Source organism: Dreissena polymorpha, chromosome 9 (genome assembly GCF_020536995.1).
Source record: "Dreissena polymorpha isolate Duluth1 chromosome 9, UMN_Dpol_1.0, whole genome shotgun sequence".
Classification (NCBI taxonomy): domain Eukaryota; kingdom Metazoa; phylum Mollusca; class Bivalvia; order Myida; family Dreissenidae; genus Dreissena; species Dreissena polymorpha.
Window position 1 is genome coordinate 47,738,499 of NC_068363.1, and position 14,677 is coordinate 47,753,175.

Here is a 14,677-nt window from a genome sequence, read left to right on the forward strand (position 1 = left end):
ATCCAAAGGGACCCGGCCCCATTTCCAAAATGGTGAAAATAAAAGCACTGTTATGTTTCAATGCCCCGATTGGTGCTGTTTAATAGATTTTTTGTGTTTTCGCTGATTTTAAAATAATATGATGTATTCAGTGCAACATAATATATAACATTGAAGTGGTAGTTTCAAAAGGCTGTCTATTTGATTTAGCTAATGTGTGTAAATCTCATCAACACACTTCATTGAAATTGTCTGGAGGAAAAATTCAATGTATTATTTCATTACTTTTGTTATCATAAATTTATGAGCATGGTGAAATTTTAAGTGAATCCAAACTGGCACTATAATGAGATTGCCTTTAGTTTATTTGTAACTTCATATTAAAATAACCGGATATGTAAGCAATCTTTTGACTAAGAAATTGACTGAAGTTTGTTCGTAGGATAGTTGTTAATATTTGCCCTGTCTATGGATTGAATGGTCAAACTCTCTGTAGATCTATTCAATTTTGCATTTCATGGATTGAATGGTCAAACAGTCTGTAGGTCTATTCAATTTTGCATTGCATGGATTGAATGGTAAAACAGTCTGTAGATCTATTCAATTTTGCATTGCGTGTATTGAATGGTCAAACAGTCTGTAGATCTATTTAATTTTGCATTGCATGGATTGAATGGTCAAACAGTCTGTAGATCTATTCAATTTTTTATTGCGTGGATTGAATGGTCAAACAGGCTGTAGATCTATTCAATTTTTTATTGCGTGGATTGAATGGTCAAACAGTCTGTAGATCTATTTAATTTTGCATTGCATGGATTGAATGGTCAAACAGTATGTAGATCTACAGTACAGCCAAAGCGGAACAAACGTATTTCGCGATCCGCGGCGGCAAGGTGAAACGAGTCGATGCCGCGTCAGTCGTTGAAGCCGCGTCAGTATGTGGCGGCAAGTCGCATTTCGCCGCGAAACTTCGCATCTGTCCGCCGAGGCATGCCGCATTCCGCGACATGATGCTGAGTCGATGCGTATCATGAAATAAAAAGTCTTTTAAAAATTATTAGTTACATGTAGTTAAAAAAATTTGAAAGAACAATTATAATAATAATTTAAATCATAATAAATTTATTGTGCACGGATTGTATTAGCATATACATGTAAGCATAGTTAATGTGTCTGGCCAATTAAGTTTGTTTCCCGCCCGTAGTGTATGTATTTCACACATAAACAAGGTCACGTAATTATGTTTTCGCACATACAAGTGGTCAAGGCTCCTGCATATGGTGGATTTATAAATTAATTGCATGTTGATTTTGCTATTATATTTAAGCTGAGAAAATTAGCAGTTTGAAGCCACATCAATAAGGAAGACGGTGACGACGTATTAATATTTGTTGTTTTGTTAATTATCAGTTTATTATAACTATTGTTTGCATATGCGTATATAAACACGTTTTATTTTGTTCATATTATATAGTTAATATCGCTACTAATTACCCGATAATCCCGTATATTCCAGTTTGAAGCAAATGCTGGTATGTATTTACGATACACAAACATTCTCGATATTTCCTTTAGTATCAAATACATTTTGGCATTTGTTACTATTTATAGAGATGATGAAATAACATCTAATCGGTGCGTTTTTTTCCCCACTGAACACGCGATTTACGCCTGACGTGATGTTCATGTATTTATACAACACAAAATACACCCAAACTTTCCAAACGACGTTCTACATGTCTGCATAATTTTCGCGCGCTTTTTATGAAACAAAGGATATTTTAGCACTGTTCATTTGACGCTAGAATTTGCCAAATGTCGCGTTAGCATTAAAATTCGGAAGTGTGTTTCGGCTTACAAATTTAATAATGATAATCAAACGAAACATTAACAGTTGCCCGTAATCAATTCTATGCTACACATACATGTATGTACATGTAGGTGGATATCTTTTCACTCGATCCGCCGCGTACATATGCGGCGGATTTACTCCGCAGAACTACGCGAGGTTAATACAGACTCGGCGTCCTTGCGCGGATCGATGCCGAGTGCCACGGCGATACGCCGCGTCAACACACGATTCGGCCGCCGCGTACTAATAATCTGGTCGTGGCGTAGCCGCGGATTATGTTTGTGCCGCTTTGGCTGTACTGTATTCAATTTTTCATTGCGTGGATTGAATGGTCAAACAGTCTGTAGATCTATTTAATTTTGCATTGCATGGATTGAATGGTCAAACAGTCTGTAGATCTATTCAATTTTGCATTGCATGGATTGAATGGTCAAACAGTCTGTAGATCTATTCAATTTTTTATTGCGTAGATTGAATGGTCAAACAGTCTGTAGATCTATTTAATTTTGCATTGCATGGATTGAATGGTCAAACAGTCTGTAGATCTATTCAATTTTGCATTGCATGGATTGAATGGTCAAACAGTCTGTAGATCTATTCAATTTTGCATTGCATGGATTGAATGGTCAAACAGTCTGTAGATCTATTCAATTTTGCATTGCATGGATTGAATGGTCAAACAGTCTGTAGATCTATTCAATTTTGCATTGCATGGATTGAATGGTCAAACAGTCTGTAGATCTATTCAATTTTGCATTGCACCTGGAGAATGCTTTAACTTATGATTATTTAATCCTTTCCCACTCAGAAGCAAAGTAAAAATGGATATGTCAGTATGTGCAAACAGCATAAAACCAGAACAGCTTGGGAGAGTAACTTGCAGACTGTGCAGGTTGTATGCTGTTTAATGCTAATCAGTATCTAAGGGTTGGAAGTAAAGCATTTAAAACTTGAAGCAAGTAAGAAAGTCTTTGATTAAATTTATATTTATGCCCCCCTTCGAAGAAGAGGGGGTATATTGCTTTGCTCATGTCGGTCGGTCGGTCTGTCGGTCCGTCCACCAGATGGTTGTCAGACGACAACTCAAGAACGCTTGGGCCTAGAATCATGAAACTTCATAGGTACATTGATCATGACTCGCAGATGACCCCTATTGATTTTGAGGTCACTAGGTCAAAGGTCAAGGTCACGGTGACCAGAAATAGTAAATGGTTTTTGAATGATAACTCAAGAACGCATATGCCTAGGATCATGAAACTTCATGGGTAGATTGATCATGACTTGCAGATGACCCCTATTGATTTTGAGGTCACTAGGTCAAAGGTCAAGGTCACGGTGACCCGAAATAGTAAAATGGTTTCCGGATGATAACTCAAGAACGCATACGCCTAGGATCATGAAACTTCATGGGTAGATTGATCATGACTCGCAGATGACCCCTTTTGATTTTGAGGTCACTAGGTCAAAGGTCAAGGTCACGGTGACCCGAAATAGTAAAATGGTTTTCGGATGATAACTCAAGAACGCATACGCCTAGGATCATGAATCTTCATAGGTAGATTGATCATGACTTGCAGATGACCCCTATTGATTTTGAGGTCACAAGGTCAAAGGTCAAGGTCACGTTTACCCAAAATAGTAAAATGATTTTCGGATGATAACTCAACGCTTTTGCCTAGGATCATGACACTTCATAGGTACATTGATCGTGACTCGCAGATGACCCCTATTGATTTTCAGGTCACTAGGTCAAAGGTCATGGTCACAGTGACAAAAATCGTATTCACACAATGGCTGCCACTACAACGGACAGCCCATATGGGGGGCATGCATGTTTTACAAACAGCCCTTGTTTGGATGGACATCAACAGCGTCATCAAAATACGTATCTTGGTGGTAATGGGTTAATGTCCATGCCAGTCACTTTGGTGGAAAGGAACATGCATATTGATTTTAAGCTCATTAGGTTAAAGGCAAAGGTCTCAGGGGCTTGTTACATGAAAACCACATAAACCAATTTGTTTCCGCAAGATCTCTTGGGAATACTCTTATCCAAATATTATTTTTAGTATACTGTTAGGTCACGCTGAAATCAAAAAGAAGAAGACTAAAGATTTTGAGGTCAACCAGTTTTGAGTTGAACTTTGCTCTTTATTGACAAATTGATGCCTTGGTTGCAAGTTTCAATGTTTACATGTTTATCCTTTTCCTTCTTAATAAAAAGTGAAAATGTCTATGTGCAAACAGCATAAAGCCAAACAACCTAGTATCTTATGGTTGGAAATGAAGCCTTAAAAACTTTAATCTAGTAAGAAAGATATTGTATTAAATATAACTTGAAGGGACTACAAATGCATCAAAATACGTATCTAAGTGATAACTTCTTGTAAACATGACTTAAGAGGCATGGCTATGGTCGCCTTACACTCTGCCATTTAGAAAGAAGTAAGAGCAGTTGCCTACCTGTCTTGCAATACTTTGTTTATAAAGGACAAACACTCAGGGGACTAACCACCAATTTTATGGACATTAGGCTAGAATAATAATAATGCAAATTTCCATTCTTTGACTGTGGCTTAGGGATTTCAATATAATAAAAACCAGAAGTCAAATTACCCGTAGCTTAAACATTGAACCCTTCAACACTTAGATACATATTTTCACGCATTTGTAGTCCTTTCGAAGTTTAATTTAATTAAAGACCTTTCTTACTAGATTCAAGTTTTAAAGGCTCCATTTCCAATCCTTAGTCACTGATGGGCAGCAAACAGCACAAAACCTGAACAAACTGCGAGTTACTCCATAGACTGCGAGTTACTCGCAGGCTGTTCTGGTTTTATGCTGTTTTCACAAAGCCATTTTCACTTTGCCTTTGAGTGGGAAAGGGTTTAACATTTAAAGGTCCAAATGAAATTGTGTGGTCAAGTACAGACTTCCAGTGTGAATTTGTTTCTGCATTTTATTTTGATGTCCTGCAAATGTTGCATTGTTTAGATTTATGTTAAACAATTCAAAAAGAAACCTTTTTTTATGACATAGTTATTTGTTTGAAATTCAATTCTCGTAACATTAGCAACAAAATGATGCCAGGAAGATAATTATTCAGACGGCAAAATTTAGTGAGCTGCAAAATGATGCTATCAAGAAGCAGGATTCTATACATCTTAAGTCCCTGAGATGTTACATTCACATATATGGATGTTTGGTATTGTTACAGGGAGAGTGGAGGTGCCAGCTTGGTGGAAACCATAGCAACACGGGTCAAGGAAATGGGCGAGATATTCTGCAACCACTATGTCCAGGTGTGGTAATGAAACATTTGGGAATTATTCCTGCTACTGAAGAGGCTGAAACAAAAAATTTCATTGTCTCAGCTTTAAATGGTGAATTGTTTTGAAAATTCAGAACCAGAGCTCAAGGTAACGTGTAAACATGTAAATACTCATTAAATAAATAAAAAAAACACTACTGAGGCATAAGAATTTGCAACTGTAAAAAATAAGTGATTATTGTTCTTTTAGAATTCAGTTGGAAGGCGGGGTGTAAATAAACCCAACTGCCTTTAATGAATGTGTTGAGCTCTGCAGAACTGTATCAGTGATGTATAACTAATTGCAGATTTTAACCAATAGCTTCCCCCCCCCCCCCTCCAATTATCTCTGATGCGATGACTTGTTCAGGTAGTCGTGACTCGGACAAACGGAAATCTTTAACAAAATCAGAAACATTTCTAAGTAGTAAACTTGAGTTTGATATAAATATTGTTTCTTCTGCCTGCAAATATTTGAATTGTGGGTGCTAATGACTACCTGGGAATTAGCTGGGAATAATATATACTTTTTAAAGAATTTTTAAATCAATACCTTTATTCATTTTGTGTTTTGCAATGATAGTCAAAGCTCATTTGTGTATACTCTGACAGGCTATGTTTTCAAGAATGCCTTGAGTTTTGTTGTTAAACAGTAAAATTACTAAAAATTGTTGTCTTCGAATTTCAGATGAAATGTAATTATAATTGGACAGTTTTTATGGATGCTTGTCATAATTGGTCTGCCATTTGTATTGAAATGAAGTGTCAGAAGTGAATGAACACACTTTAACCTCCATTTTTAGTGATCGCTTTTTGTCCGTCGTGCGTCATCAACATTTTGCCTTGTGAACACTCTAGAGGCCACATTTATTGTCTGATCATCATGAAATTTGGACAGAACATTTGTCCCATTGATACCTGGACTGAGTTTGAAACTGCGTCATGCTGGGTCATAAACTAGATCACTAGGTCAAAAAAAAGAAAAACCTTGTGAACACTGTAGAAGTCACATTTGATGCCCAATCTTCATGTAACTTTGTCTAAATGATATGTTGGTTGAGTTCAACAATGGTTCCGGTCCGTTGAAAAACATAGCGGCCAGGGGGCAGGGCAGTATACCTTATATGGCTATAGAGAAACCTTGTGAACACTCTAGAAGTCACAATTTTTGCTCATTCATCATGAAACTTGGTCAAATCATTGGTTTTATCGATATCTCGGACGAGTTGGAAAAAGGAGGCGGGGCAGTTTTCCTTAAATGGCTATAGTAAAACCTTGTTAACACTCTAGAGGCCACATTTATTGTCCAATCTTCATGAAATTTGGAAGATTGGTCTCAATGATATCTTGGATGAGTTCGAAAATGGTAACGTTTGCTTGAAAAACATGGCTGCCAAGGGGCGGGGCATTTTTCCTGATATGGCTATAGAAAAACCTTGTGAACACTAGAGGCCACATTTATTGTCCAATCTTCATGAAATTTGGTCAGAAGATTGGTCTCAATGATATCTTGGATGAGTTGGAAAAAGGTTATGTTTGCTTGAAAAACAAGGCCACCAGGGGGCGGGGCATTTTTCCTTATATGACTATGGTAAAATCTTGTTAACACTCTAGAGGCCACATTTATTGTCCGATCTTCATGAAACTTGGTCAGAAGATTCATCCCAATAATATCTTGGACGAGTTCAAAAATGATGCTGGTTGGTTGAAAAACATGGCTGCCAGGGGGCGGGGCATTTTTCCTTATATGGACATAGTAAAACCTTGTTAACACTCTAGAGGCCACATTTATTGTCCAATCTTCATGAAACTTGGTCAGAAGATTTGTCCTAAGGATATCTTGGATGAGTTTGAAAATGGTTTCTGTTGCTTAAAAAACATGGCCACCAGTGGGCGGGGCATTTTTCCCAATATGGTTATATATCATGCGTTAGTAAAACCTTAATAACACTCTAGATGCCACATTAATTTACCAATCATCATGAAACTTGGTCAGAAGATTTGTCCCAATGATATCTTTGATGAGCTCGAAAATAGTTCCGGTTGGTGGAAAAACATTGCCGCCAAGGAGGTGTGGCATTTTTAGCTCACCTGAGCGATAGCTCGAAGTGAGCTATTGTGATCACTCAGCGTCCGGCATCCGGCCGTCTGTCTGTAAACAATTTGTAAACATCTTCTTCTACTAAACCATTGAGCCAGTTTCAACTAAATTTCATGTGGAGCATCCCTAGGTCATGGGACAAAAGAATTGTTAAAAAAAAATGATCACATAACCAAGATGGCCGCCATGACCATATATGGTAAAAACCTTAAAAAATCTTCTTGTCAGAAACCGCTCATCAGATTTTCAAAAAATTTCACAGGGATGACCTTTGAAGGCTCCCCTGAAAAAGTTCTTCAAAGAAATTTGATTCGTCAAAAAACATGGCCGCAGGAGCTCGTTGAACTTTGCATGTTTATTCGTTTTTGCCTATTTTGTGAAAACTTTCAAAAATCTTCCACATTTTTTGTCCGATCCTTTCCAAATTTGCACAGTGTCTTTATATCAATGAGGACACGAACCCTACAAAAAATGAGCATTATTGGTCCATGAAGTACAGAATTACCTCTCTTTGAATTGAGAAAATGGTGTTTATGCAATAAAGTCCAAATTTTTCATCCAATTCTTTCCAAACTTGTTTATAAATCAGATTAAAGAGAATAAAATTTTCTTTATTATGGTTTTTCTTTCATGAAAATCCATAAAGGATAAGTGTTATTAATCGTTGCTTAATTAATGAACAATGCGAATTATCGGTATTGATTTTTTTCCTGACATGCCGTCCCAGATATTAACCGCTTTCAGCTGTAGACTGTGCATCAATACATCGCCGTGTTATTGACCTGAAAAATTCATACGCAGTCTGCATTAACACCGGTCATCGAGACAAATTACTGATGTGAAAACAAATCTTACATCGTAGAGGATTAAATAAACAATTACATCTGATTAAAGATTAAAGATTGCTGCCGATTTAAATCAATTTGAGTACTTTTTGCGTATATTTGATGCCGAATGGGTAGCTGTGTTTAGACTTAAGTTGAGAAAAATGGCAACGAGATACTTGCCTGTTGGTAGCTAAAGAAACTTCAGCGTACAGTTTATAATGGGTGGCCATTCCCCGCTGTAGTGTACGGGCGGGTAGTGAACTGGTTGAGAAAAGTGGAAGCTTGTGGAAAAGCGGTTTGAGAAGTTTGTAAGAAAACCCTGAATTATCAGTCTTGTGGGAAGAAGGCATTGCGTCTCCCCGCAGAGGGCCCTTATCACATAAAGAATATAAGAACCATCAAGACCAACCAGGTAGGGTTTTTATTTTTTTAAACTAACACCTCGAATTTGGTCGTATTTTCTGTTGCTAAAGTTTACTGTTTAGGTTGTTTTGCATCAAAAATCGGCAAGATAGATCTAGCAAATTTGCCAATTTTTTTTTATTAATAACGTATGATTCATTGATTGTGAGCTTTTAAAACATTTTGACCTTTGAATAAAGCATAAATCAGGAAAAGAATTTTAACAGTAATTGAAAATACGATCAAATACGCCATTTTTGCTGTCTGGGACAGGTCTTTTTTAGTTAAATAAAATGTTTTATTGTCCCCAAAATATGAGCCCAGCAGCAAGAAATGCTTTTTTTTTACTTTTTGTAAAACAAATATGGGCAACCTACCGTAATCCAAATTCGCCGACACCTTAATTCGACGATGTTCTATTTTTATGGATTAAATGGATGATTATTGTCTTGGAATCATTTCAGAGTAATGCAGCAGAGTTTAAAATTATTATTTTGTGCTATTAAACATTCATTATTTCTTAAATTATTTGCTAAATATTGCTTCATGTAACCGTTACATCGTCAAATCTGGGTCACACCAGGATACAATTATTTAGCATTCAAACAACGATTGGGATAAAAACTAGGGGAACCCATGCTGAAATTTTCAATTTTAACTGTTGAGCAGAAGCCACCATACCCAATTTTCTTAGGTGTATGTGGAGGCTTCTGGCAGCATGATTCTGTGAATATAAATGGTGACATTTGATTCTGCATTAATTAAACATGTATTATTGACTTTTTTAAAGTATGTGTGAAAAATATAATTTGTAACCACTGTTACAGGTTTTATCTGGTTCTTCAAAAGCAACACCTGAAGTCGAATCCATGCCAGACGGAGGGTTCATGTGAATGAATTGCCTTTTGACTAACTTTGTGTTCTTTATCAAATACATGAAGATTTTTAAATATATGTGTATGTTGTTTTTTTAAGAAAATAGAATCACCAGAACAGGTACAGGCACCCTTTAAATGTGTCGAATCCAGGAGCTTCTGGGGGCCTCTGGCCCCCTTGTCCCCTGGACCCACTGAGGGCCCTGCGGCCCCCTGGCCCCCAGCTTTAAGTTTAGGATTTTCAAAATATCCAACTTTGACCCCTGCAAATGCTTTGCTAAAACTTTGGCTACAGTTTCTAAATTTGGCTACACAAAATTCCATTTGGCTAAAATGTTGGCCACAGAAAATTTTGGGCAAGAGGAGCCCTGTTTGGATTGTATTTGGGTCATCTGGGGTCAGCAACTAGGCACTAGGTCAAATAATAGAAAAACCTTGTGTAGACTATAGAGGTCACAGTTTTCATCAGATTTTATTAAAATATAGTCAGAATGTTTGTCTTGTTAAAATCTGGATTGGGATTGACTTTGGGTCATCTAGGGTCAAAAGCTAGGTCAGATTAAAAAAACAAACCTTTGTAGACAGTAGAGGTCACAGTTTTCATTAAATCTTTATGAAATTTGGCCAGAATATTAATCTTGATGAAATCTGGGTTGGGATTGTATTTGGGTCATTCGGGGTCAAAAACTAGGTCAAATCATAGAAAAACTTTGTGAAGACAATAGTGGTCATAGTTTTCATATGATCTTAATGAAATATGGTCAGAATGTTTATCTTATTAATATCTGATTTTGGATCGTATATGGGTCATCTGGGGTCAAAAATTAGGTCACCGGGCAAATTCTAGTAAAACCTTGTGTAGATGAAAGAGGTCACAGTTTTCATCACGTCTTAATGAAATTTTGTCAGAATGTATTAATTAATGAAATTTGGCTTGGGATTGTATATGGGTCTAATAAAATGTAAGTTCATGAAGCAAGGTTAGTCAGGTGAGCGATTCAGGGCCATCATGGCCCTCTTGTTCCTTATATAGCTATAGTTAAACCTTGTAAACACTCTAGAAGCCATATTTATTGTACGATCATCATGAAACTTGGTCAGAAGATTTGTCCCAATGATATTTTGAACAAGTTAGAAAGTGGTTCCAGTTGCTTGAAAAACATGGCCACCAGTGGGCGGGGCATTTTTCCTTATATGGACATATGAATCTTCATGAAACTTTGTCAGTATATTTGTTTAAATGATATCTTGGATGTGTATGAAAATGGTTCTGGTCTGTTGAAAAACGTGGCTGCCAGGGTGTTCACTAGTCATGAAAGTTGGTAAGCACATATTGTTCAAATGACATCTTGGGCTGCACAGAACAGGTCAGTTCCTTTGAATCTCAGGTTAGTGACTATGGGCCTTTCAGGCCCTCTTGTTTTGTGGGTTTTTTTAGTGGAAAAAATCATTTTCTCCTGTTGGTGCTTAGGAAGGTGTTGAGATGCTAATTACCCATGCCGTTTAAGCATGTCTTGTTACATTCATAGAACAATGAGTGTTATGTTTGGGCAATAATATTGCACTCCAAATTGAGTTAAAAAGTTGTATTGCTAGAAGCATGGTTGATTTCAAGTTAATTATATCAGTGGATTTGACAACATTTTGAACATGAATTAAATCAGTGGTTTTGGCAACCTTTTGAACATTAACTGAATTGCTTCACTCAAGTTCCTTAATGAAAGACACATTTTGAAATAATTATTTGACAATTTTTAAACCCAATCTTCATGAAATAAAACTCTATTAAGTTTCTCTGTGCTGGTTAAACTTAAAAGGTTTGTCTATATCATAACCTATTAAAGGTAGATACTGAGCTAGCTTACTTTCTTGATTTAATAAGTAAAGAAATCTATGAGCTTTCTAAAACTGGTTCTTCCCAGAAAAGGACTTAAAGCAGTTGCACTGACTGCACAATCCTCATCCGTTTGCAATGAATTTTTCATTTTCAGATATTTATCTGATTTTTGGTCCGTTTATTTTGGCCGGAGTTACACGCCTTGGACTTGGAATATCTCTCTGAAATAACATTTTTCTGGACTTTTTTTCCTAAATGCTTTCAGACAGTGACATGATTTTGGTGTGCGAGTCTACCTACATGACCTGCAGATCAAGTTTGAGATCAATTAATTTCTCAAACATAGCTCATGTTCAAAAAGAGTGTTTCAATATGAATTTTTTCGAGCTTTTTAAAACTTGTTACTCCCAGAAAATGGATTGAAAGATGTCATGACTTCAAGCTGACACTGTAAAATAAAATTATTTTTTAACTAAACAAGAGACTCACTGGTCAGTGAAACTTTTAGTAAGGAAAACAAAACAAATAGGACTCCAATATGGAATACTCATTTTTACATCAGCATTAGAGAATTAGTTTCAATCTCTATTTGTGCTGCCATCTTAGAAGGTTGGTCTTTAAGCACTCAACTAACAACACAGGCTTATCAGTTACTACACTTAGTTTTTATTGAATGTTTTGTTCAAAGAAAGTATCTGCCAAAAGAAAAATCAAGTCTTGGCGGAAAATGTAACTTTTCCCTTATTAGCCTGTGTGGACTGCATGGGCTAATCTTTGACCACACCTTACATAGCGAAACTTTCTGCTTTTATGACATTTTTTGTTTAAATGAAGTTTCTTCTTAACAAAAATCCAATATAGGCGGAAAGTGTTGTCCCTGATTAGCCTGTGTGGATTGCACGGGCATATCTGGGACGACTCTTTATGCACATGCATTATGTCCAGTTTTCTCAGAACGCGACTCATATTTCCAGCCCACTGAGAACTATCCTGGCAGCCAGCTTGACTTTGCCAAGCGCAGGCTGCACCTTGGAGAGAGCCTGTATTACAAGACACTGGAGGACATTGCTAAGTCGGAGAAAAGACTCAGGGGAAATATCTTGGTAGGTTGTTAAGGTCTTAGCTTCCTTCGTAATAAGGCAGACAGACTATTAGATAGGGTCTCAACTACGAGTATAAGATTGTATTTATTGGTCACTGTTGTCTCATTCTTCACAAAAAAACAGAATTTATAAAATATAGTATTTGCATAAAAAACTATTGAAATCTATAAATAAAAACATATTTCAACAATAGACAGTAATATTTATGTTTGTTTAGACTAAAAGCAATCATAATACGTAAATAATTGTAAAAATTGCAAATATGGTTGTCTTAAATTTATTAACACTAAGTTTGACAGAAATTTGACTTCAGACTTAATTGAAAATAAAAATTGTGTACATGTAAATTAGAGAAACATTTTAATAGTGGAAACTGGATTGCTGATTAGATGAGTAAAAAGAGAAGACTCCTTTTTAAATCTGCTTTAAAATTATTTTTTTCACTTCTTAATTAATGTATGTAAATGATGTTGGGAATGTTATTGTCTGCTTTCATGAGCATACTTTGAGATACGTCTATCTAAACCAGCCATCAGACTGGTACTGAACGAACACACCATATTTGTGATACCTCTATCCAAACCAGCCATCAGACTGGTACTGAACAAACACACCATATTTGTGATACCTCTATCTAAACCAGCCATCAGACTGGTACTGAACAAACACACCATATTTGTGATACCTCTATCTAAACCAGCCATCAGACTGGTACTGAACGAACACACCATATTTTGTGATACCTCTATCTAAATTAGCCATCAGACTGGTACTGAACGAACACACCATATTTGTGATACCTCTATCTAAACCAGCCATCCTACTGGTACTGAACAAACACACCATATTTGTGATACCTCTATCTAAACCAGCCATCAGACTGGTACTGAACAAACACACCATATTTGTGATACCTCTATCTAAACCAGCCATCAGACTGGTACTGAAAGAACACACCATATTTTGTGATACCTCTATCTAAACCAGCCATCAGACTGGTACTGAACGAACACACCATATTTTGTGATACCTCTATCTAAACCAGCCATCAGACTGGTACTGAACGAACACACCATATTTGTGATACCTCTATCTAAACCAGCCATCAGACTGGTACTGAACAAACACACCATATTTGAGATACCTCTATCTAAACCAGCCATCAGACTGGTACTGAACAAACACACCATATTTGTGATACCTCTATCTAAACCAGCCATCAGACTGGTACTGAACAAACACACCATATTTGTGATACCTCTATCTAAACCAGCCATCAGACTGGTACTGAACGAACACACCATATTTTGTGATACCTCTATCTAAACCAGCCATCAGACTGGTACTGAACGAACACACCATATATGTGATACCTCTATCTAAACCAGCCATCAGACTGGTACTGAACAAACACACCATATTTGTGATACCTCTATCTAAACCAGCCATCAGACTGGTACTGAACAAACACACCATATTTGTGATACCTCTATCTAAACCAGCCATCAGACTGGTACTGAAAGAACACACCATATTTTGTGATACCTCTATCTAAACCAGCCATCAGACTGGTACTGAACGAACACACCATATTTTGTGATACCTCTATCTAAACCAGCCATCAGACTGGTACTGAACGAACACACAATAAGATGAAAGAAAATTAGTGTTGAATAATTAAAAACCATAATTGCAAGTATGGGGTTACATGATGCATATAGCTTATATGCAATATAAATTCCATTATGAAGTAAGATGTAAATCTGATATAAACATTATACATATGTGGTGTGTTTGATGTTTGTCAGACACTAACATAACAGTATTTTGTAAGACCTGTCCGACTGATAAGATTAGCATTTGTCTTAATTAACCAAGTTCTTACTGTTTGTCAAATGTTTTTGATCGCTCAAGTTCGTACTTAAGAGTCAAATTTGTTTAAATTGATCTAATCAAGTTCTTATTGTTTGTCAAATGTTTTTGATTGCCCAAGTTCATACTTAGAGTCAAATTTGTTTTAATTGATCAAGTTCATACTGAATACCCAAATTTGTTTAATTGACAAAGTTCTGAGTGTCAAATGTGTTTAATTGACCAAGTTCTTAACTGAGTGTGAAATATGTTTCATCGACTAAGATCTTAATGAGCGTCATGTTTGTTTAATTTACCAAGTTCTTACTGAGTGTCAAATGTGTTTAATTGACTAAGTTCTTACTGAGTGTTAAATATGTTTAATTGACTAATTTCTTACCGAGTGTCAATTTTTTTAATTGACCTAGTTCTTACTTAGTGTCAAATATGTTTCATTAACCAAGTTTTAACTGATTGTCAATTGTGTTTAATTGACCAAATTCTTACTGAGTGTCAAATATGTTTCATTGACTAAGACCT

At 36.3% G+C, this 14,677-nt stretch overlaps 1 protein-coding gene across 3 annotated transcripts in view; it reads left to right on the top strand.

Annotated features, from left to right (window-relative positions):
• The window catches only part of LOC127844181 (retinoblastoma-like protein 1), a 130,490-nt gene that overhangs the window by 76,113 nt on the left and 39,700 nt on the right, over nucleotides 1–14,677 (top strand). For all 3 annotated transcript variants that reach the window (XM_052374240.1, XM_052374241.1, XM_052374242.1), the window contains 2 exons: nucleotides 5,049–5,133; nucleotides 12,158–12,286. In XM_052374240.1, the coding sequence (XP_052230200.1) occupies nucleotides 5,049–5,133; nucleotides 12,158–12,286 (214 nt within the window). The remainder of the gene's footprint in view (nucleotides 1–5,048; nucleotides 5,134–12,157; nucleotides 12,287–14,677) is intronic.